We start from the raw sequence: 26451 nt of genomic DNA, 5'->3' as shown, positions 1-26451 counted from the left end.
TAAAAATATGAATTTACATAGACATCTGCGATCTAACCATAACTAACGCATGAAAAAGAAGAAAAAGGCGGGTAAAGAAGGTGTCTATCCGGTCCGTAAGCGATCATACGACGCGGTATCGATATGCCCGTTCTTCCTCCGGGATTTATAATCCTTCGTCGTCCTGCGGAACCGACGTTGCGCCCGGAGGAACAGTACTCGCGTACGCATCCCTCCGAGCGAGAGACACGCATACTCGCGAGAGATACGTCGAGGAAGATAGGATAGGCTCCGGGTGAAAGAGGGAAGAGAAGAGAGCGCGGCAAAAAGGGAGGCAGATAAAAACGAGCAGATAAAAAATAAACGGAAAGATGGAGGGGTGGGGAGAGGTAGAATGAAAGAGAGACAGAGATAGAGATGGAGAGAGAGAGAGAGAGGGTTATAGAAGACAGAAGAGAGACAGCAAGGATCACGACACGGTGGTGCATCGGTGAAGGCAATGGTCCAGGTAGATAGAAGAAGAAACAACTAGCAAGAGGAAGAGGAAGAAGAAGGAGAAGGAGAAAGGAAAAAAAGGACGCACACGCGCTCCCGCGGATACACACGTGTCCTGGATCATGGATGCAAATATGGCATAGTATCCTGGGCCGTGCGTGGCTCGCGCCTGGATATACCTATCTAGACAGTAATACGGGTAGGTAAGTCAAGCGAGGTGGGTTGAGCCGCACCCTGTTCCTCAAGCATCCACCACGAGGTACCACCACGGCTACATATACGCACAAGCGGCTAGCCTCGCGTATCTGTATACGTTCGCAGTGGAATAAGACGATGTCGTGTGTATACACGGCTGTATACATACATGTACGTATACGGATCGTTCGCATACGATCGAACAGAGCCACGAGGATACTCGTTGCAACGCCTTGCACGGAAACGTAGAGAGGAGACGAAATACACGGACGTATACCTGGCGAACGTGTAACGCCGCTTGTCTGCCGTGTATGAGTGTTACTCACACGAACGAACCACGAGGACCGAGATGCGAGGTGAACGCCCCCCACAATATCTCAAATCTGCGCTCGAGTGTGCGGCCTGTCTCGTGCGTGTGGTTACACGCACGCGCCACCTAACCGTGCCGCGAGTGTGTGTATTAGGCGAGCAGCATACACGTCGTTGGGAAGAGAGAAGAGAGAGAGAGAGAGAGAAGGAGAAAGTGTGTGTTACCTGAAGTCTGGCGAGGCCTCAGGTAAAAGCTCGTGTGTGCGTGCATATTCTCTCACTCACCGGCGTCGTGTCTTATAGGTGGTAGAACGGGCCTGTCCAGTTTTCCCATGGGAACAATACCCCACGGGATATATAATAACAATGGTCACGGGCGTGGGAGACGGGTCGATCTTTATTTACCCGGTCGTTTTTCTTTTTCATATTTTTTCCCCCGCGCGTTCCCTCTCCTTGTTCAGCTCGCGGTGCGTCGTCGCGGGTGCACGCGAGCGCGATCCAAAGTCCAGCGACGGTTTGTCCACCGTTCCTCTCCGTTTCCACGGCGGATCCTCACCCTCGCGATTTGCACCGAAATTACGACTCCTCGTAGAGCCCCGTCGCTTTCCAGATTCCTTCGTTTCTTCTCCTTTCTTTCTTGCCTTCTTCTTCTTCCTCCTCCTCCTCCTTCACCTCCTCCTCTCTCTATCTGGCTGTCCCTAAACCGTTCCCTTCTTCGTCCCTTTCCCTTTTCTTTTTTCTGGCGATTCAGTCGTAAACGGTGATATTCGAGGCGCAGCACGGACCACGGTACACTTATTTACGGCCGCCTCGATCCGATGGATAAACCAGTCGATGTAAATTGGCCGGAGAAATTTAATCGACTGCCAATATAAATCCATCGCGCGACGATCTCCCGGACAACGACGCGACTAGTTTGCGCTTTTATCCAAACTTTGTCCAGGTGCCCCTTTGGCTCGATATCCTCGTTGATATTCGTTCGATGGCCCCCTTATAATCGCAAGTATCGTGACCTCAACTTTGACGACGGTCTTCGAGATAAGTATCGTTTAATGCAATTAAGCGCACCATTTTGCATAAATCCTTTCTTCTTAGAACTTGGTCGCTTTCCTTCGTGGCCTAAATACCACCTTACACCTTGTGTGATTTTTCTTCGTTATTATCCCTTGGTTACACAAGAATTTTGAAAGATTTGCAAGCGAGGTGTGTTTCTTTAATTTGGCCGTCTCGTGGAGTCGAGCGTAGATTGTCGGAAGGCAACGCGTGACATAAATTCTTGGGATATCCCGCCTATAAGTTGGGACATCCTATGACCAGATACGATCGCGATTACGAGCCAGTCTTGCGGTTACTTAATATAACCGCATTGGATGCCCGTGAGCCAATCTCTGATCTATTGTTTATCTTCACAATCGTGGAACAGCACGCGTATCCTTAGCGAGCTCGATATCAAGTTAAATTTTATCTCCCGCCAAGGCCATTATTAATCCGCGACGTAGTCGATCGACTGTCTTTTCTCGAATATTTTGGTTCCGTTCGATAGCCACGAAAGTTATGTAACGGAACAACTCGTATTAATCCATTGAAAGAGCGTCGACCAAACGTTTCGTTCTTTTTACATTGTGCGAGAAAATTCGAAAAATGTACATAATCGATATTTAGTTCGTTATCATTTGTTCTGTCGCCTGATCATTGAGATCCAAACAACTTCGTTGCGCGTAAACGTTACAAATAACAGGTATATCGCAGAACTTCGTTACACGAATCAGAGGTACAACAAGAATTTCTATAATCTGAAGAAGATAGTTTAGTTCGCGGTGATACAAACCGTATGAAACAGACAGAGGAGGAGATTCCATTTTCACAATTGCAACGAGGACTCGACGGAACTTAATAACGCAAATTCGCTAAAGAGTAATCCGAAATGAAATATTGCGTTAAAGCAACTTTGGTCCCTTACTGGATGCAACAATTTTACGAGATTCCAAGAAATGTAAATACCTATAACATCGTCTGACAGGCTCGTTAATCCTTTAAATTATGAATATCAACGTCCAGTGCGTTGTCAATTAATTCTGATCCGAAGAAATCGGAATATCATTCGAAATATGTTTCGTATCGCTGATCCTTGTAATCGACTTCTGAAAACCTGTTAATAATCCACTCTTCGTAGCTGTAGAAACCGTGAGATGTAAGTTACTTTACTCACCTCCTGCAATACTGTTGCATTTACGCAACTTTGAATCATTATTTCAGTGCCTGGCCTTTAATGAAGCAAACCGAAGGCATTAAAGCGTAAGATTAATCCAGAAAAATGTAATGGTACGCGTAAACACACAAGTATCGATTAAACGGAACAACTTGCAAATTCCTGCTTCCCTGCTGATCTTAGGTGGCCACGGTACTCCGGCATTATCGTCATTAAGCATCATCCAGCGGCACGGTTATTAAATTATATCATATCATTATTCAATATTACCATGATCTTCACGGTGAAGTCGATTTCGCACGGTCGTCTGAACGCCCCTAAAAGTCCCTTCGTGATCTTCTTTTTCCAGCTAGATGGTCCCGAACCGAGTCAAGAAAAAAGGTGAAAAAAGAGAGATGAAAAAAGGAGATGAAGGGGCAGGAGATCGTTTTAACGCCGAATTCTCTTCTCGAAGGACGAACAATCCTCGTTCCTCGAGTACTTCGTGGTGGGTGGTGCGTACTACACCGGCCAGAGCGGTCGTTCTCTCGAGTGGTTCCGATGTACCGTTGGAATCGGTCGCAACCGCGAGCCTAAAGGATTTCCCGCTCTAGAGTCTCGTGTTGAAAAATATTCATCTGCCCGTATAGTAGGTGGGAACGATATAGCGAGGTCGTAACATAAAACGTTAACTAGAGTCACCAATTGATCTAGCTGGATCGTACGCATTCCGCATTCCGCACGCACGCGTAAGTACACTCCTGTTCGTAAGAAACTTCATAAGAAAATAAGGACATTTGCGATAACACGAATACGGTTTGTTATACCGTACATATTTACGTAAATTTGCATTTTTACGAATATTACCAGAAAGAAGGAACTCAGGCAGATAATTGTTTCGTCTACTCGATATTTATTGCATTTGGTCGGGCAAAATTTCTCAAAGTTTCGTATTCCATGCATCGTAAGCTTAGAGCAGAAGCTCGTAAAGCTTGCTCGTTCGTATCTATTTATCGTTTCTCCGTAACATAGCTGCATGTAGTTCTTACAAACTATGGTACGTAATTTTTAACGCGGTTCTTTCAAGTCTTTGCGAAACGACGAATAAATGTTTCAAATGAAACGATGAAAATAACGAATAAGATGAGAAATAAGGAAGAAGGTCCGGTTTGATTTATTACCGCAAAGAATATTCTCTTTGTATGAATATCGATGATAATATCTCCGTGTTCATCTTTCTGACAAAAATAGATGGACAGGAATTAACAAAAGATAGAAATTAATTCGCAAGAATCACAGGAACTGAACTGGAAACGGAAACGTCCTACGAAGGGAATCACGTTGAAACGGCATGAAGCAATAGAAAGGTAGCGCCGATTGCGGAGCTTAAAAATAGCAATGACGACTGATCCGTCCACGCGTGCACACCGATCGGTTCATATCGGTTTGGACTCGACTGTCGTAGGCTTTGCTAGAGGCAGGTCAAGGCGCCGCGGGAACACGCTCGTAAACCACCCCTCGCAAATCCTCGTCGCGCAACCCATTCGATTGGTACCACGGCACGTATTCTTGTTGGTTGTTGCGAGTACCGTGTACTTCGATTGAGCGATCACGTTCGATTCGTACAATCTCTCCTTTTTTTTCTCTGCGTCGCGCAAAGATTCGAACACAGATAACGCGCAATTAACAAACATGGAAATTAAATCCAGTTCACTTGCTCGTGGATAGCCGTACGCGGCGGACAGTGTATAACTGGCAGCCGATATTTTTCGATCCTTGTCTCGATCGCGAAGGCTATGTATTGAGATTATACGCGATCTTTCGCGGATAAGATGGACATCGTTTTATCGTGCTTTCTGTTTCTCGATATAAAGACATGTAGACGGAAGCGACACGGTGTGGTAAAATCAGTCGAGTCTCTACTTGTGGTCTCCGTACGAAATACATGTCTCCAGTCAGGATTTAATTGAATAAAAATATATCGATATAGACATGCTTGGATTCGTAGGTTGCAGCTGTTTATACAAATCCATGTATTTCTAAGCACGATGAAAGAGATATAACCTACATAAGGATTTGCATATTATACTAATTTTTTACGTATATATATACACATAAATATTCACAATGTAGTTATTAGTCACGATATTATAAATTTCTATATACACACGAATTATAAATAGCCTTGGAATTTATTCTATTCAGTAGGAAGCAATCGCCGTAAAGTTCGAAACTTTATGCGACTCGCTGTCAAACCTCGAGAGATTAATATTCTAGAATCAATCAACTTTCGTGAAGCTTGAAAATCTCGGCTGATTATTTCGGTCTTCCGGACGTTTCGTATCTATGACTTAACCGAGAAACGTTTCATCGACGAATATGACGCGTTTTACGTTGTAAAGCTTCACGATGATTAAATGGAAGAGGTGGAGCGGAACGTTCGCGAAACATCGAAACAGAGCGCAACGTGCTAATTGAAAGCCGAGGAATCGCAAACACGTTGATATAGCGCGTTTAAAAGCGCGACATCGAGGGCCGCGAATTAAAAAAGAGCGGAAGACAGAAACAGGGAGCGCAAGAAGCGGAACGCTAACAGAGGATCGCTTCCGCGATGCATGCCAAAGGAAAAGGGGGGCTTTCATTATATTTGCCGAATGCGAGGCGACTTCTTCATTTGCGCTGAAGAGAAGAGACATCCGCCGGCCCGTGTTTTGTCCCTGATACCTCGGCGAAGTGGTTGTTGCGGAGGCGCGTGGGCGACCGGAAACTCTCCCTCCCACATTCGCGTGCCCTACCTCTTCGAAGGGACTTTCAGAGAAGAACACAGCATCCAAAGAGAACGGAGATGGAGTACCGAGAGAAAGAGAGAGAGAGAGGAAAATAGAACGCGAGGAAAAGAGAAAGGAGGAGGGAACGACGTGTGTTGCCGCGTCCCTCCGATCCAACAACAAGTCCTCAAAAACCGCGTACAATTCTACGGAAATATTTTTATCACGGTACAATACCGTCCAGTCGATTAACCGCGCTAACATCCATAAGTCACGATACGTTCGATGAACTCGTAGCAAATACCATTGTAAGAAATGATCTATATCTTGATTTATCGTCGAATGAGGATTAGGCGGACTAAGTTTAGAAAAATAAATTTTATCGCGAGAAAAGCGAGCAGATTTTCTTAAATACAGTTCTTCTGCGATGCAAGTATAAATGTGCGTAGCCACTGGTAGCAATTGCGTGCTACGATGTTGTTATTGATTGCTATGATTTTGTTACGAGATATTGAAACGTATCGAGTAGAGATTTAAAGTAATCTCTTTGCTTTTCTGGTAAACACGAACCTTTCGATCGGAAACTACGAGACTACGAAACCATAAATCACATTTTCCATTTTTAAAAGATATTCCTCTTTAGTCGGTGACATTAAAACGACATTAAAGTCGTAAAATCGACAAAAGTATACTTGCATTTTTTTCTGTAATCATGGTTTGCTAATTTTATACGCGACCTTTAATAAAATAGTTCTGTAATAAAATCTTCCAAACATAGCGTAATTTAGTTTCTCCTACGACGTACAGTCAGCGTAGAAAGTATTCCTACGATACTTGACTTTGACAAAATTTTAACAAATAAAAAATATGTAAAATATTCATACAAGACCGCGGAATAGTTAAAAAGAAAAACAAGAATGCGCCGTCTGTTCCGCTTGTGAAAATGTTAACAAATATTTAGCAAATGGGAAAAGTATACGCGTAACAAGTACTCGCGCAGTTGCAGCTTTGCAGGAGGATAAAATATACATAGATATCTTGAAAACTAAACTCTGTATCAAAGTGCAGGAAAAGATGGGTTTGAGAGACAATTTCATTCTGATGTAAGATAACGATCGGAAGCATAATGTTACTAATACGCGAGCGTGGGTCTTGTGTAATGTTCGGAAACACTTGAAAACACCTCCACAATCCTCAGATATAAACATTATTGGAAATATATGGGACAGAATGATTTAAGGAGAATTCTATTAAAAGAATGGAAAGACGTTCCATGTCGAGTACTCGTCGATTTGATAAATTCAATGTCACGAATGTTTCAAACCACAATAGAATCGAAAAGAAACACCACGAAGCATTCTAATAATTAAACAACCTAGTGATTTCCTCTACTAAATACTAGGTCTAATTCTTGGTAATTTTCCCCGCAGAACCGTAACTCTACGAATACTTATCACGCATACGTTTTTCTCATCTTTTTTTTATTCCACAAATTATTCCGCATACTTAACGTAAGAATACATAGATATTTTCAATTCGTCAAAATTTTGTTACTAAACGATGTTCTACGATATTTTAATAAATATTCAATTTCGAAATAAGCGATATATGTATTTTTGACATTGGCTGTTTCAACTTCATCTTGTGACTGTAATCTTCGTTTACTTAAACCGATCCTAAGTGTATTAAGCGTCTCATGAACGGTGACGTGTCTCGGGTATCGCGAATATTTTAAAGAAAATATTTTTAATCGCGAGCGACTCGATCGATACCAACAGCACTTGCACGTAAGTTCCTCTACCTTCGGCCGGGTCTCCGGATTCCATGGACACGACGAAGTCTGTTAATTAAGCGACAATGTCTCCGGTTTCTTGGACGGTGCTTTACGCGAGTCAGGAATTACGTAAACGATGGATTTCTTCAAAAGTCGAGGAGAATGTTCGATGATCGAACCGGACACGTATTATCCTATGGCGTGTGTGACCGAGTGTCGTTGCGTCAATCGATTTTTCTTACGAATGAACCAGGGCGCGTACGTTTTTAATTACGATCCGTTGGACATGAACACGGTGTGTCGAACTATTTTCTCGGACCAACCGAAAGCTGAAATGAAACTTAATTGACAGGTAAATTTATCACCGGGAGGATCGATCGTCCCTTAGGCCCTAGACCACTTTCACCCGAAATTTATTCCGATCTTAACTAATGGCGTTGGAACTCGTGCGCGGCCCATAATCGATTAGTATCGACAATGAACGAAAATGAGTATGAAACGTATCATTAATCCTGCGCCCAGTCGCGCAACAACGGCCACACGTTCGATCACAATGACTCGAATCAACCCTTAGTCTACCTACTCTCTCTATCTTCTCTTCTTTTTTCTCTCGTGCTTCGGCCACTTGGCTAACGCTGAAACGTAATAATTAGTCGTTGAGTAATCGAATTGGAAAGCGACCGGTTGAAAGGAAAGCTAATTACCATTCAAGCAAAGAAGCGAGCAAAAGGAAAATGTCGTTGGAAAAGGAAAAGACCCTGCTGCGATCCTCCAATCTTTTATGCTTCGATCTGGCTTTCGTTCCGACCGGCAACACGACTTTTAATGACGTAAGAAAATCTTTACTACGAAATTGAAACGAGAGATATGCGTATCAATAACGATTCTTTCGCATTTCCTCTCGCGTGTTCACCGTTGCTCTGAACAATTAACTACACCTTACTTGTATCCGCAAGATTTAAAATCAATCTGAATGGAAGCTTGGCAATGTTTCACCAACTTCATATCCTACGATTATAAAAGTTTCCTACGATTATAAAAGATTAGAGGAAATCGAACCGATACTACACGCAGTGAAATTTTGCAAGACGCAAGTTACAAGTTATCGACGCTAACAAATTCTCTTGCGTAACAAACACACCAAGTTCGATAATCAGATAAACGAAGATCTTCGAGTAAATTGTAGAAACTGTAGGAATAACGGGTCAGCTGCAAATTCATATTGTCACGAAGGTAACTAAAAGAACCTGGCATCGAAATAACCGCCTCTTTCATTTGTTAAATACCACGAGGAATATCCTACTTGGAATATTTTATCCTTTATATCGTGCGCATTCTCTACACTTTTGCGCGTTCAAATTTCCCAACTAAATAGATAGAAAAACTGGCAGTGTACTTCGAGCTATACGGTTAAATCAAAGACTACTCTGAAATTCCACGTCCGCATCGGTGTCTGGAATAATCGAGGAATTTCACTGCAACTGATGCAAAGTTATTGGCCGATGTATCTCCATAAAATACAAGCATCAGTGGAACCGCGAGGGGGGCTAAGGGAACGGCATTCGAACAGAATAGAAATCTACAAATTGTTCTCCATTTTGCCTGAATCGCGTCCCCACCACGATGCAGGGTGTTGCGCCAGGTTTACCACTCCGTGAGCGCTATCCGGACACCTGAATCGAGAGGATTTTCACAACGGAGCTGGCTGACGCGAGAGAGCTCCGGCTAGGTTGTCGCGTGGGCGACCGGAAACCGTACCTTCCTACCGTCTTTGGTCGTCACTCGACGACTACACGGGGAAGGGGCACCCGGGGCAGAAGGGAGGAGAGAGAAAAGGCAGACCGACCGGCCAAGAACTGGCGCAGCTCTCCTTCAACGTTCTCCACAACAGCCAGTACTTACTCGCGGCCGAGGGCGGATCTCTGTCCTCATCGTCACGTAACGTTTTCACGTACCAAGAGACCCTACAGGGATTCCTACTTACCGATCCACCACTCCGATACAGATGAAGATCTCGACTCTTCCGTTTCCTCAACGGCGATTAATTAATTACACGCTCTAATGTTGCGACATTAACGATCTAACGATGACGGACCAACGAAACTTTTATCACGAGTTTATGGTATAATACGCTCGAGGCCAAAGTACTCTCTTCACTGGCTCTGTTTCGTAAAAATTGTTTTCGCGTTGGTAATGAAATTTGCATGTACACTCTCGCTCGAAAGTCTCGGGAAACGTAATATTTTTAAGAGAAGTTCGGTATTTCGCGTAGATCGTAAAGTACGTTTTATATGCACTTTTGACACTCGTGTAGATTAATACATCCAACGCGTTAATATACACGTTATACGTAAACTATCTCCTTTATCGTACGAAGTAACACGTTAAATTATTTCTTCGTATATTAACGATTATCTGATATGTTTTTTAATTCCGTGACAAACATAACAGTCCCAGGACGAGCAGGTTTCTCTTTTTTTTCTTTTCAGCGGGAATTGGGAAGCAAGTTCACGCGTACTTTTATACGCACAATCAAGTCATACGCACTCTATACATTCTATGCACTTTTGTATCTTTAAATCTCGCACAAATGCAGTAAAAATTCTAGTACGTTCTTATCATTCCTATTCATTTCGAGACCTAACGATTCTTCCAGCGTATTGCGAGTTTGTTACCTCCCACTCTGTTTTGTTCCGCACTTATATTGCTCTTCGAACAACTTTCCGTTATTTCTCATGGCTTTCATCATCTTCAATTATCACGTTGCGCTTCGAGCATCACTGCGACTCAAATAAATCAACTTCTCAAAATGATCGTAATAAAGAACCGAATGAAAATGTTCCTTGTTCCCGCTATCACATGTCAAAATTTCTTTCTGCTCTCGTAATTCGCTTAAGTTCGACTTCGGCATTCTCCGCCTCTTCTCCTACTTGTTTTCCTATACAACGAACGGAATTAAAAAATCATACCGCTACATGAAAAGCTCTTCCGTGACGATGGGTCGATGGAAACATCCTACCGATAAAGAATATCAATGATGTATCTGAAAACGTGTCGAAACGCGCGGGATACGAAAAAAAAAAACGGAAGAGAGGTAAAAAAAAAAATGCTATCTAGGCTCTTCGGATGATAGAAAGGTGATGACCTCGATCCTACGCCTGCCGCGTATAAAACGCCGCGCCGTTCCCGTCTTGCACCTCGTTCCGCCTGTTTCTGCTTGCCTGTTCTGACTGGCCTGCCCACGCCTGCCCTTCTGTCAATTATATTTACTATTTCATTCATACGGCCGCCGCTTGGACCACGAGCCGTGCCCATTCACGAGAACGGCCGCGCATGCCAGATCGCTCGCGCCCGATGGCTATCCGATAGGATAGCGCCTCCATATATGATTCGGATGGAAGTGCACTGCGGGCAAAAATGTAATTGCCGTAATCTAGGATTATATGGTTGCGTAACATCGACGCTAGATATATTCCTTGTGTTTCTATGCGTGTACACGTGAGTCTGTTCGCCTATACCTTCTATTCTCCGTACGGTGTTACGTAATGTTCGAGCTTTCGACGAAATGGAAACGACAGCGTTGCAGGAGATTCCGAAAAGCCTGCACGCTATTAACCCTGGCCGCGCAATGCGAGACGTTAACAGACGGTCTAACGGCCCCTAGCGATTTCTCGGTCGCGTGTTTCCTCGCGCAATTTTGCTTAAACTTGGACTTTTTTTCTCGAAACGAATTCTAAAATATGTGACTTTAAGAGCCATTGGATATCATGGTAGAGGCGTTGACAAGTAGCCACGAATACTTCTAGATTTTTTGTACGCCCCGAGGAGACTGAGAACAGGACCTGGCGGCTCCGAACGTCCCACGTTGCACACCGCGTTAGTAAAAAGAAACTTGCGCACGGAGGATCGGTCGAGTCGCTTGCCTATTTGTCAAGTTGGTTAATTTCTTGCAAAATAGAAAATGTAAGTAATCGGTCGTATAGACGCTTTGGTCGTATAGTACGTTATAGTTGTCACAAAATGCTTGCGCAGTGAATAGTCGCGGATAATACAGGTACCGCTTTTTTATTTTTTATTTTTTTTTTTTTGTGAATCTTTCGTTAACAAGTTTCTTTTTCTCTCTCTCCTTTTTTTAAAAATGTGTAAGAATTGTCTACGTATCGTGTAGTGTACCTTGAACGTTTCTTTCTTTACTTTCTCACACCGACTCCTCTCGATACACTCGAAGACCGTGAGAATTTTTTCGGCTCCCAAGGGGCGCTCACTAATCGGGCGCTAATTCGCTTGATGCCATAAGGAAACAGACGGGAGGATCTTACTAATTCGTGCCGGTGGACCGTAAAAATATACTGGCTTTCTATCGCCGTATACGGCGTTCTCGTTTAATGAAGAATGCGATCAGTTATTTACATGGCAAATTTGCTCGCGTTCTCGATGAAAATTTATGCTAATCGACTTAATGCCACGGGTTCATAATACGTTTCTAATGATTCAACGAGGATTAAGTACTGTCAGTTTTGTAAGGTTACACCTACTCGGATTTAAATGACACGAGTTACCCTAGTTCTCTCATTTTTAATCTTTTTTTTAACTCCTTTTTTTTTATATACTAATACCTACGATAGATCGATAATATTAATTGGCTCAACCTCACGTCCAGATCGGTGATCGTTGATCATGTGTTGGATCGATTACGAGACCGACGTCGTACCTTAAAGAGGCCGAGAAATTTTTCGAGTTCCAGCGGAAGAGATGAGGTCAACGTTATTTTCTAATAGATGAAACACTCGACGGTACCACACACATACACCGCTGATAGTTGGAATAATTAAGTTTCCACGTTGATCCTCGTATTCCTATAAAGGCATCGGGCTCACGCCTACGCTCAATTCCTTTTCGACTCTTGTGTGACTAGGACTCTGTGATTGCAAAGCCGTTTTAGAATTTAATGATGTTTTCTCAATTTACGCGTGTAATACTCGTCAAGGATTATTACGTTACTAATAAACGATAACTCGTTATCTACTTGACACATTTTCTCGCACTTTATATTTCGGTCACCGATTGGCTGATTTATGCACGATCGTTTTAGCAGATGTGTTAATCTTCGCTTGCTTTTTACCTTGATAAATGTTGCGTACAGTCCGAGTAATGCTTTAAAATTACTTATGTAAGCAAATTTAATCAAAGTATTAATATAAAGTTCTTTCGCGTTTATATTACTGCGTACAAAGCTCAATTTAAGTTTAAACTTTTAAATCGTTCAATTTTGCATTCACGTATGTATAACAATGCCATCTCTTAACAACGAAAAATGCAATGTACAAAATTACCGTTATCATCGATCGGTAATATCGCAGACTACTTTATTTTTTAATATTTATTCACTAAAGTATAGGCATATATATGTACATACGTACACTCATATAGGGAAACTAAGTGATTTATATAAAATTCCTGAATCTCTTTAACGGTATGTATGACATTTCATCTGCATGCCTTAGTTGAAGTTCAATGCTAAGCTTTTCATTTCTTTTCTATGCAATACATTTTTGTAAGAAATACGATATTTAGTTACAGTATAATTGCATAGGAATTCAATATCTATTGCGTGGAAATCCAGATGCATAAAAGACATACATAATTTCATCGATCGTGATCGGAAATGGATGTGTATACTTATTTACTTACACCTATAATTATCTAGTACATACTTATATGTTAATAAATTATTTCGATTCTCGAGGATGAAAATGGATCCACCAGAATGAAGTACACTCTACCAGAGTGACCTCCAACCTCATTCCATTTTCTACATTCATACCACAACTAACGTATAAACAATTACATTTAGTATAACATAGATGAAATAGCATTAAGAGCAATACTTGAGAGCTAAATGCATTAGTCTTGAATGTACAGATAACGCAGGAGGCTTCGATCTAAAATTTTTCTATACTTGTGGCACACTATCGCTCTCTCTCTGTCTAATACCGCCCGTATCGTTTGAACTTGTTGCACACTACTCTGTATGCTCGGTCGGTAAGTACGTCATTTTCTACCGTAACAGAAAATAACCCACATGTTGCCTCTCTGTTTTTATTCTGTGATTCAATCAGCTGATCAACTATGGAGACATCAATCCTAAACGCGGTAAATGTCATTGTATTTTCTTCAATATCTTATCGTCATGTGTGACTAATAATTTTACCTCCGTCATATGCGCGTAGTTTATGCATTATTCAAATATTAATCGCTATATACAATGTACTTTTGCATCAGCCAGTTGACTGAGTTTTACAAAAACATACGACTGTGCAAGCTACGTCGTATTTTGATATTGAGTTGTCGAATGTCATATGTTAATTTTGTTTGGTACTGTTTAGACTTTGGACTTTTTTTGATTAATGTGTTGTATAATATTGATATGAAATTTTTTCTACCAAAGGCGCACGAAAGACAAAGGAGAGCAGAGGCATTGTTGCAAGAAGGTCGTTTCGAAGAGGCAGCCAAGTGTCATGAAACAGTGGCTAGTCTTTTAGCAGAGGCACACGCACAACTGGAATCTAGATTTGCTCAGTTGAAGACTTCCAATTTATCTAGTCAGACCCAGCCAATCGTCATTTCCTCTTTCCATTCGTTCATTACTTTAGAATCTCTGGCCCTTCAATGTGATTACCATAAAAGACAAGCTGCTGTAGTTAGGTAATAATCGTCTCTTTTCTTGCTATACGACGCAAAGGATATTTGTTCTTATGAAAATTTACTTTTTAGAATGAAACAAGCACAATACGAAGAGTACAAAACTACATTGGAAAATCAACAAAGGGAACTTCTCCGCAAACAGGCAGCTAAACAGGTTGAGAAAGATACGTCTGAGTTTGCAAATGATAAATTTGACGGATCTCTACGGCAAGCTATATATAGAACCATCGAAGAGCAGGATAGTCTTTTAAGTCTAATCTTAATACCTAACAATGAGGACAAAGCTTTCAAATATCCAAAGGATACAGGCACTGTTATAGAGGAACTCAAAACTGTTAATTGCCAATTACGTTATCTGGTTGGTAGCTTGCTAAGTCAATTGGAGACAAAGGAAGAGGAAGTGAGACAGTTGACCGAACAACTTCATGCAGTGTCTGCTAACCTTAATGACGAAACTAGACTAGATAATGCACATTCCTTAAGACTTGCACCTTTGCCACCTTTAACTCCTCTTGAGATGCCACTTTTTGACTTTACGTCGACATAAGGTGTCGTACAACAAACGTGATTCTTTTATTAAAATATTTTGCCAAATAAGATACAGATACTGTATACAAAATTAAGTCAGGTCTGTAATAGTACAAAAACTAACATGACAAATTGCTACAGTATTGAGTTTCTTACCGTAGAATTTGAAGTTCAAATATATTACAATTAACATTTCGTAACACGAGGAGAAATGATGTAACGTATCCAAACTTAATGTATATCAGTACTTATTTTTGTTCATTTGGGGTTCTTCAAAGGGATCAAAATACATATCAATGAAACACAAAATGTGTATTTCGTTCAAAAGTGGATTTACAAAGACCATGCGTCCATGTATGTGAATAATAAAGTAGTTGATTTATCGGTTATGGTACTGCCAGCTGGATGTTCGTAACTAGAAGTAAATATGTAACACAGTAATGAATATTCCACGAGATTGTACAGAGTTGATGTAAAAATGTACCTAATCACTGTTAATCCGCAATCTTGTTGCAATTGCGCACTTTTAAAAATTATCGTCGAAGATGTAGGTAACGTTTGAGAAACTTTGTTATTTATTATGTAATGTCACGCAATAAACATTTCCCGAATCAGACACTCATCCCTGATTTATCATTACAGATTCGTTCAAATATTTTTCACATTGCTATGGATATGACGAAAAATTTGACGTTCTTTCATAAACGAACAGGTTCACTGTCTTTTGAACATGTCACTCTGACAGATATATAAATAAAAATGTTTCGTTAGAAAGTAAGAAAAAAAAAGAAAAAAAAATGTAAGATAATGATCAAAATTTCTGGCGTAATCTCATGTTACTTGAAACATGAGGCGTTCGTTGTTCATTCATCGCAAATGGAAATTCATCGGAAATTTATAATTTGGAGTATGGTTAAGGGATGGAAGGACCAAGTGAAATAATAACGATTTTCATAGGACAGGCTGGCACGCAAATAGCAAATGCTTGTTGGGAATTATTTTGTCTGGAACATGGTGTATCCCCAAACGGTTCTCTTCGTCAGGGCTATTATCCAATGGACCCTTCTATGCATGCTTTTTTTTCAGAGACACAAGTGAGAAAATATATAATAAGCGATCGTTCAAATACTAATATACACTGTGGCTTATATAAATACGTTACATACTGTAATTCGTGTTGGAAATGAAATTGAAAGAAGATTCTACGACTACTGATAAAAAGCTATTCAAAATGAAATAAAAATCAAGGATATAAAATCTGTAAAAATTGCATTGAAGGCTTTACTCTTGAGAAAATTGAGTTTCAAAACTTGTCAAGTATACGTGAACTTGGCTGATTCTCGAGTAGATACAGATAACTGACGGCAAGCTGTTCTATGTTCGAAAATCGTAAAAAAATGTAATAAATATATATTCATTGATTTTTTGATTTTAATACTGCTTGAAAGCCTTCAACGTGATTTTGTTATCTTTCACTTCTGCCGCGTCTTACGTGCATTATGCATTATTGAATTTCGATAAAAAAATATCACTGAAGTGAATGCAAACACTCTGTCTACATGGAAATTCATTTTTAGGCAAGAAAATTGACGCCACGCACGTTAATCATCGATTTAGAGCCCACTGTGATCGACGAGATTAGGACTGGCGTTTATAAAGCTCTTTTCAATCCCGAGTCATTGATCACTGGGAAAGAAGACGCGTCGAACAATTTCGCGAGGGGTTACTATTCCATCGGTAGTGAGGCGATCGCCCTTGTGTTGGATCGCGTTTGTAGAATATGGGAAACATGCTCGAAGCCAGCTGGATTTATCGTATTCAGGTTACTGAATTTTGACGAAAGAGTAGGAGTAAAAATTATATAAAAGCTCAAGATTTGTCGGATTTAGAATGCGGATGTTTATGCATTTATGAGAAATTTGTAAATGCATACATAGATATCCAAAGTATAATACTCTCTATAATGTTTACTTCGTAAAACAATTTTTCATCTAGGTTCTAGCGTTTTAATTATATTCAAAAAATTATGAATTTACATAAACAAATATGCGTAGTCTAATCACAACGAAAGATATGCTACTCGTTGAATTGTGTTAGCTCAATTTGGTTAAAACTCAACGTTTGTAAAGGTCAATTAGCGGTGGTACCGGAAGTGGTTTCGCCACGCTGTTGCTCGAACATCTATCACAGAATTATCCCAAGACGATCACTCTAGACTTTGTCGTCTTTCCATCACCTAACATTGCCACCGTTATCGTGGAACCCTATAATGCAGTCCATACTACCCACGGTGCATTGGACCACGTGAATTGTTCCTTTCTCGTCGACAACGAAGCTTTATACAACATTTGCGCCAGGTATATTAATCAACGCATTCGCTGTTAAAAAGATTCGTCTATTCGACTAAAACAGACGTGAGAAGCAGCGAAACCGTTAAACTAATAAAAATCAGTAACTTGTTGCATCGCCCTGTTGTTTATTCCTTATAGGAACTTGGATGTTGATTGCCCAACTTACACCAACTTAAATCGCCTGATGGCTCAAGTTGTTTCGAGCATCACAGCTTCGATGAGGTTCGAGGGTGCCATAAATCTTAGTCTCGAAGAACTACAAACAAATTTGGTGCCTTATCATAGAATTCATTTCACTTTGGCTACGTACGCTCCGCTGATCTCTCCCAGAAAAGCCATGCATTCCGAAATTACCACCCAACAGATCACCTACAGTTGCTTCGAACCTTCCAATCAGGTGAAGTAAAAATGATAACATCTCGAGGATAATCGATGTTCTGTAAAAGATCCTTAAGAATCCTGACAGTCAAGTAACTTGGAATATGTTAATGATCTTCGAATATTACATTTTCGACTTATTTTCGTATATAGAATTTTCTTCTGCCTAATCTTCTTCGGGCAAATTCGCGTATACTTGAGAAATTCCTAAACAGGATTTCTTCGCGAATGGAGCCTGCGGTACAATTTTATTTTATGTTTAATTTTCGTCCCACTTTGAGCGATAGAAGCTTCCATGGCTTCTTCCGTGCCACGAATTTAAGCTCACGGTGTACAGGCAAATTTTATTATTCCTACTTATCCTCGCGATTCGTTCATCACAACTGTATCCCTTCAAAGTTTCGTCATCTCATTTCATAAATTTCAGATGGTATCATGTGACCCACGCGTAGGAGCTTACGCCAGTTGCTGTTTGCTGTATCGTGGAGACGTGGCTCCAAATGATGTCAATAGAACGATCGCGTCGTTGAAGGGGGCGAAGTCGATTCGTTTCGTCACTTGGAGTCCGACTGGGTTCAAGGTAATTGCGCAGCATTTTTCCTTTCTCATTTTGCAACAAACGATTACTCGCGATCAACAAGGAACTGGATCGTTGTTAAATGATGCAGCGAATTTCTAGCTCGTTGTTTAACATACGCACAACGTTGACGTCTGATAGTAACAAAAATTGGTACGTTGAACTCTAAATAGATAATTCCATATTTTGTACGATCATTCATGAGCTTGTTTAAGACGATTTGCATCATCTATTTAATAAACAAAGATAGAATTCTCGATAATTCTGAATCTTTAAACTTTTCTCGGATTAGCCTGGTTACCCGAATCAGGCAGAAAATTTTTCTGGCGTAAAGTTATTATTTACATGTTTATTTGAGATATTCTCTCAAATTTGTATTCATTTCGCTTGACATCAAGTCGTTTAAATTCGAGCAACCTGACTAGACTAAACGAAGTTTTACCGAGAGGAGCTTTAGTATTCAGATCTCACATGGAAAATGTCAAAAGCTTTCAAAGATGCGCTATGGTAGTCGAGCAAAATACCTTTCTTGAATTACTAACGTTCTTCCGAACCTTTACCATCGAATCATTCATATCTTCATAAACTTTCATCCAACTTTCCACCTTCCTTCAAACTTTAACTGCTTTAATCACAAACCTTCACCAACCATATCTTGTAAGTTACATAGTAAGGTAAAATATATAGTTTAATAGTTTAATTAGTTTCTATCCCCTAGTTTAGTCCCTTCCCAAATTCCCTTCTTAGACTATATATGTATATACACATAAATCCTCTAATGTAACAGTGTATTTTAGATCGCGATTTCGATTCTAAAAAATGAAAAAATGAAAAATCTTCGAATAATTTTCATCCCAACCGCCGTATAGTAGACGATATAATATCGCTACGTAAATTGGTATAAAGCATGTTTCTAAAACGTAGAGACGGCAAGAACAAGATATTTTATTTTTTTAAGAATTCTGAAATTCAAATGATTACTTTCATAGGTAGGAATTAACTATCAGCCAACTACAACAGTTCCCGGAGGTGACCTGGCGAAGACGAGGAGGACGGTATTGATGGCCAGCAACAATACCGCTATCAGATATAGATGGTCGATGCTTGTTCGCAAATTCGACTTGATGTTCCAGAAAAGAGCTTTCGTTCACCATTACGTAGGTGAAGGCATGGAGGAAGATTCCTTCGGTGAAGCTCGCGACAACGTCATCGCTCTGATTGACGATTATAAGGAGGTCGAGAAGTGATCTTTAAATTGGCAAGCTCTGTAGCTTGAAACTTCCTTTCTCTAACAATCACGAAGAACTTAAGATGAGAAAACTATATGAATATACAGTGGCTTGCGAAAGTATTCGAACTCTTGTAGACGTCTTTTGCGAATACACTATATGTGTTGTATCAAATATTTTAAAAATTTATCGGCTTTGTAATGATACACGACTGTCATGGTTATGTTGCTAAAGTTTGAAACAAGTCTGAAAATACATGTAAAAATCACAAGACATTTGGCGTAACTATAAGTCTCGATATTTAATTAAACGTTTGCAGTAAATATATCGTGAGCTCTATATACTCATACTTACACACATTTTCCGGTTGTTTCGAATATAATCGGGATGGTCGTGTCTCGTTATAGTACAAACTAAATTTCCAAATATACATAACAATTTTCTATGGTAAGTGTTCAAATAACTTCATCAGCCGCTGTATATAGATTAAATTCTATCTTTCTCCGATTTCAAAGTGAAAAATGATTTAGAAACAAAGAATTTCCATATTTGCTCTTGTCTCGAAGAAGCCGTCGTTTGTTTTCATACGCGAGGAAAAGAACAAATTGCGTGATTACACGAGATAAGGGAGAATCGCACGAAGATAAGCAGACGAACAGTGTAGACTCGCTGGCACCACTGGCACGATACAAGCGATCGTGTAATATGAGCCTTTTATAAGCCGAACTAATTAACTCCTCTTTTTATGAATCTCTTAACTGAGGTACAAAGATCCAGAGAACGCGGATAATACAGAAAAATATGTAAAGCATCTCAAGTGAAACAAATTACTATGTAGATTCTGTTCCCTTAGTTTTTTCCTTCGTAAGAATATGAAATTGCGAAAGTGTACGAAATATCAAATTACGAAATTTTTAATAAAAATCCGCGGTCTAGTGATGGTAAATTCCAAGATAAATTTCATAGTGATTATAACATCTTAGCTTTTCTACGCTTTCCAATTTGCGGAGTCAATCGATATGGTTTCTGAACGGTTCATATTTGTTCCCATTGTTATACTTGGCGCGAGCATACGCCCACAAGGAGTCACGTTCCTCTCGATTCTAACTCGTAGAAACAACCACGAGCTGCCAAACCAGTATAATAACATTAGGTCTCGTTCATGTAACAACGTGTTTCTGATAAGCGGTATCGAGCGATTGGTAATTCCTGTCGGTATCAACATCATCTGCTTTGTTCTGGATATAATTGGTCACCTATCTTTTATTACCGAGAAGTCATCGAAATAAATTCTAGGAAGATAAATCTCGCATCGTCGAGTGTATCCTGTAATAAATAAAATGTATTGCCCCGAAGCTTGACGATAAAGTAATTTTCCCATCTTTCCTTATCACAGCAATATTCTTTTGTTCAAATAGACTAAGCTCAATAAATGGCTCATTTATTTTTAATCCGTCGATTAATCTATTTTCATAGGTTTTCCGCGAATATATAGTCATTTATAGACTCTGGACGTATATGCGCTTTTATACTTTTATAGATACATTCAAAGAAGGGGAACTTAAGCAGATATTTCACCTATGATTTATAGATTCTGGATTCGAGATTATTGATTATATTAGATAACACATTAAAACAATCTAATTTATAGATTGTATTAGAATATAACATATATTCTGTATAAGAAAAAGTATATAAATACTTAGTAGATATTAGAATGAATACTTTATGGATATTGGATATATTCTATATGCTCTTGTACGTTATATGCGAGTAGGAAAATTGAATGGCGTAGTATATAATAGCATTAAAAAGATAACAAAATATCGCAAGATTACATAACAGGCATAGAAATTTGAAAGTGAGATAAAAATGTACTTATTCTGTAAAATGCGCAGTCTAGTGGATCATTCAGAATTCCCAGATCTTCGTTTCACGATTCAATTTGGAGATACCCAAAATTGATTTCGGTCGAGTGACTCGTGCTCGCGATAACACGAACACGATAATGCTCGATAAGGTTGATATATAATTAATTGAATAGTACCATGCCCCCCAGCGAAGATATGTACGTCCACTCCAGAAACCTTATCATTTACGCATATATAATATAGTATACTTGTTTATATGGCCTGTCTACGATTATATAATTTTCTTTCAAAGCAATTACTCGCTTTCCTCGTTTTTCGATTATCGTTCAACATTGAATTTTTTACATATGCACTCGTATATACATATGTACTGCACACGAACGATGCAAGCATGCGATGGAAGGGGTCTCGCTCGCTCATTGACAAATTCACCTCCAATTGCGTTTTACAAATCTTTCACTTACGTCTTTTATTATGTTTCCACTTTTTACAAACGTCACGAAATACAAAGTAAAAATGAGAACACGTGGTAAATTAGACAATGCGAAAGATGCTATGAAGAATTGCAAAAAGCATATAAAAAAAGAAAAAAATTTAAAAGACTACATTCTGTAAAGATGGCACTAGTACAACCCTCATCGCAATATACCCGATGTCATAAACAAAAATATATCATCTAACAGTGCACTTTGTTTATTATAGGATGTTAGTACTATTAACACGCCAAACGCTATGTCTTCCTTGCTATATCCATATGTACGCTACATCTTTAGAGACCAACGCTAAACTTTCCGTTTAGGAGGCAACGGTTTCGAGAAACCAACAACAACAAATTAAAAAAGATATCTTATAATCGTGTAATATTAAGAAATATGTTTACACTTTTTTAATGGATTTCGTCGAAACGTCTTATATAAAACTTAATCAAATAAAAATCCTCCGCAAGTATTCGATTTTCTATTATTCCCTGCATTTACGTATCGTCTAAATAGAAAGTAGAATAGAACTAGCTTCGCGTTCAACGTATTAATAAATAATGATAATAATCTTCGGAATGTGTAATTAATTACCTCTTGTACATACACTTTGAAACATTTGTCGCTTGTCAGTCACCGATGTGGCTCGAGAGGCGTAAGCAGAAAGCTCAGTGACAGTAATCGGCGACTGTCATTCACATCGGTGAATGTGCAAATGGAAATCGCAGGCAGCTAAGACAACACACGAGCCGCTCTTATCGAAATCGACGATCGTCTATCGCGATCACGTCGTCCCCTCTCCGCTTCTCTCCGCGACGCCACGAAGGCTTCACGTGAATTACACGACTTCTCTGTTCCTCGTAAAAGATCGTATGCACGCGTTTTTCGCGCTTTTGCGCGTTGAACGCATCGTTTTATCTGTTCCATCGTTTCAAGTGGTTTTCGGGTTACGCAGCACGCGATGAACTCCACGATTTCTTTTCCGCTTGCCCTCCCTGGGAAAACTTTCCATCGATCGTTTGGATCATAACATTTTCGAAAGTGCGTTACATCTCGCATCCATAGTTTCTTGCCAAGTATCTCATTAACTGGATAATCGGGAAAGACGAGCTAAGTCGTCGATTATTCGGATTTCTAATTCCTTGAACGCACAATACTTTCTTTATTTACGCATCTCATAGTTTTTTACTCCTGCTATTTCTTTTTATTTTTCGCTTTCGAGAATAAGTTACGTTTATATCTGGAAAAATTCAAGTCAATCTATCTAAAATTAGTCGTCCTTAACTTTTAATTTCATGATTATAGGAATATGTACATTGAATATATCGATATAATTATATATCAAATCATACTCAAATTATACTATCGAATTACGCTTCGCTAAACGTGATATGTATTACGCGTTTATTTTCTCATACTTATCGTATAAACATGCTGACACTTTTTTTTTTATATACGAGAGGGGAGGTTGTAGATTACTAGGTTAAGAGGAGATCGCAATTAAAAAACGGTTAACATTCCATTAAATCATGATCTAAGTGATCGTTTGTAAACATTTTATTTGAGCGCGTGCATCGATTGTTTTAAGATCGTAGGAGGTTGATTCTTCAGAAGTATCTCTGAAGTGCATATAACGTGTATGTCAATATGAAGAGAAAAGAGGAAAGAGGAATTTGAATCGTCGACCACATTATTCCAGAGTATTTCTCGTCTTTTCCTTGGGTTTAACTTTGTCATATTCTTCGAGTCATTCTGATATTAAAATCCAGTGATATTGTTCTTCGAATTTCTCAAATTCTACGTAACTTTTACGTTTCAGTTTCAAACATCGGAAACAGTAAACTTATTTTTGTTCGTTAAAACGAGAGTATGATTCAGATAAGAAAAGTTCGAGGACTTCGGCAGAGTTAATATTTGAGCAGTTATATCGTATAGTATTAATTTTGATAAACTAATAAAAGTGAAAAATATATATAATAAAATTGCAAATAAATTTTTTTTATCGTGTAGAACGACGTTTGTTGGCAGAATTTTCCAGCCTTTGTGAAAATAAATGAAGCACAATTTCCAGGAAAATCATATACAATAGATTAGGCCCCTGTTATACGTTGTATCAACAATTAACCGATAAAAGCGCACTCGTTACTCGAATGAACATTATCGAGACGAGACTCGTTACAAATTATAACCTGGTGATTTTAGTGATAAGGATAAAAATAACTCTCCAATCTAATAGATCAACGATATTGAAAGAATCGATATAGATCTTTGTACATCCCGAACATGTGATCGGCAGATGTAATAGACGCAAACTTCCGCGTCAGTTTTGGTCAATGAGTAACGATTAGAGCTCGCTACGTAGAATTGTTAGATAATAAGAGAGATGTTTTGGAATTATATGTGTAATTCACAAGCTATAGTTAGTTTGCTATAGTTTGTAAACTGGAACGTATTTTAAAATTTGAATTTATACATATAGCGATTTTAAATAAATAGTTTAAACTCAATACACGTAATCGTTGAATTTTTGCATGGGAAGATTCTCTGAAATGATTTCTTTTGCAAAAAAAAGAATTTTCATTTGAAAAGTAAGAGGTATTCTAGACTTCTTCCAATTTACATAGTGATTAGAATTCGCGTATTTCCGACAAGAGGACGTATTTCCAACCTATCTATGTTTATGTAGCCGTGTAATTTTAGAAACGCTCTTTCTCTGTTTGACAAGTAGTGTTCGCGCACGAGAATGATCTGTGATTTTCCCAGACACAATGACAGATGAGCAGCACGCGTTTTCCTTTGTACTATATCCAGGAAGAACACGCTACTGTGTATTCCGACGCGTACAATGTACGACATATGAATAAATCGTACGTACAGTAACTCACGAAAGTATCCGAACTCTTATCATAAAAACCTTTTTTGAAATTTCGTTAGCGATATTTTATATCGCTTTTTTATCATTCTTTTATAATTGTAAGACAGAGAAGTTCCAAGACATTTATTTCAAATATACGCTTGGTGGAAAATCAAAAATGCAGCATGAATAGTACAGCATACAGCCTTAAACATACAATAAGTACTAAAGATGGTCTCGTTAAATATTGTGGCTTATTAATACAGCCATTGATTGACCGTACAAATATTTTGGCGATTTTTGGGAAGCGTATGCTTCCAATAAATATCTTGCAACTTTCACATACGTTTCCAGATCAGTTTCAAATTTTGCCAATATCGTCACGATAGTCGTGTCTCGCTACAGTGCTAATGTTGCAAAAAGTTTTGCTGCATAAGTGCAACATTGTGATCGACTGATCGTTTCCTTGATAATCTACGTCAATTGTTAATATTTACGTTAATATCGCATTTCATATAAGACTGGCAACTACATACATTTCTAAATTTGTTCCAAACGTTACCAATATAGTCACGTTAGTCGGATCTCGTTACGGCATTAACGAAATTTCAAGATGTCTCGTATGATGCACATAACAGATTCATGAAAGGTTTCTACAAGTGTCGAGTACTCTCGTGAGAAACTGTACATCGACTGTCGTCAGAAACAAAGTACATCGAGATGATGCGAAATGTTATCTCTGTCAGGAGACTATTTTTTCAACGATACGAGCCGCGTGTCGTCACATATAAATTTCCATGTGCGGCAAGCGATCGAGGAAAAACTGTTTAATGATTTAGAAGAAGGTATCGTTCGTATAGATGATTTACGGACCTCGTATGCTTCACTTCGCCGTTATTTACTAACATTTCTCTGTATTCATACATAATACGTAATTACTGTGTTTCGTATGAAAAATAAGATCGTTCGGAAGTAACGATACAAGGTCACGTTATCACGATCCGATTTACTATATCGATGTATGACCGCATTAACGCGTTCCACGCGTTTATAGTTTCTCTTAGTTATGCTTTACTTGACCAATCCACATTTTGGTAAACCGACCGAGCATTCCGCAATTGCGCCACAGTGGCCGACTGTTTATCGAATTTTGCTTTTACACGCTAGAAGCTTCGATAACGATGCACCGATAGGTAAGTGGAAACGACGCGGCGGCGTTTATCTAAATCTTGCGCTGCCATGTTTAAAAGTATCCCACCAGTGGCTGTCTTCTCAGGATTCGGTGATCACGGTGAATGACGCTAACTTCCCCTTATCGCGAGATCCCGTGACGTCGTCTTTATCGTATAAATTATCCACCGGAGAAGACCAGTTCGCCAGTTCAGCTTTCCTCCTCGTACGGTCGTGTACTCATAAGGTAGAGACACTTACGACAAGTTCAACTCGTTATTTCCACCAGTTTTCGACCAGCTACGAAATAGAACTTCACAGTTCTATCTCCAACATCCAGTCCACGGTATATCGACTTGAGCAAAGCAAACAAAGGTGAGCGCTTCTATTTGGTGTCGTTTATTTCGTTCTTTCTTTTTCCTGGTCTTTGCTTCGGAACTTTAACTTCCACTCTTCGCTGTGGTATACGTATATTTCCAAAAATTACATTACTCTATATTATTCTATATAAATATACGTGTGCTTACTTATACGAGATGATTCGTTCGTAAAAGACTTTGCTTTGCAAGATTTTCCTCGATTCTTTTTCTCTTCTTGACTTCCC

At 39.3% G+C, this 26451-nt stretch overlaps 2 protein-coding genes across 3 annotated transcripts; both read left to right on the top strand.

Moving 5' to 3' along the window:
* The first annotated feature begins 13693 nt into the window (after positions 1–13693).
* On the top strand, positions 13694–15563 carry LOC126870677 (nuclear receptor-binding factor 2-like). The gene is made up of 3 exons (XM_050628604.1): positions 13694–13861; positions 14157–14413; positions 14483–15563. Exons 1-3 carry the CDS (start codon positions 13838–13840, stop codon positions 14958–14960), a joined length of 759 nt encoding a protein of 252 aa, XP_050484561.1. The 5' UTR covers positions 13694–13837; the 3' UTR covers positions 14961–15563.
* A 149-nt stretch (positions 15564–15712) lies between these two features.
* On the top strand, positions 15713–26146 carry LOC126870676 (tubulin alpha chain-like). Of its 2 annotated transcripts, none has more exons than XR_007691395.1 (6): positions 15713–16035; positions 16519–16763; positions 17071–17298; positions 17431–17689; positions 18098–18400; positions 19237–19385. XR_007691395.1 is itself a non-coding variant. In XM_050628603.1 (6 exons), exons 1-6 carry the CDS (start codon positions 15862–15864, stop codon positions 19492–19494), a joined length of 1317 nt encoding a protein of 438 aa, XP_050484560.1. In that variant the 5' UTR covers positions 15713–15861; the 3' UTR covers positions 19495–26146. The 2 variants fall into 2 exon arrangements, 1 of the variants encoding a protein (XP_050484560.1); XM_050628603.1 differs by having other exon boundaries at positions 18098–18250; positions 19237–26146.
* Positions 26147–26451: the final 305 nt, after the last annotated feature.

This window comes from Bombus huntii, chromosome 10 (assembly GCF_024542735.1).
Source record: "Bombus huntii isolate Logan2020A chromosome 10, iyBomHunt1.1, whole genome shotgun sequence".
Taxonomy (NCBI): domain Eukaryota; kingdom Metazoa; phylum Arthropoda; class Insecta; order Hymenoptera; family Apidae; genus Bombus; species Bombus huntii.
Note: the sequence above shows the minus strand (reverse complement) of the source record. Positions and strands in the feature narration are given on the sequence as shown.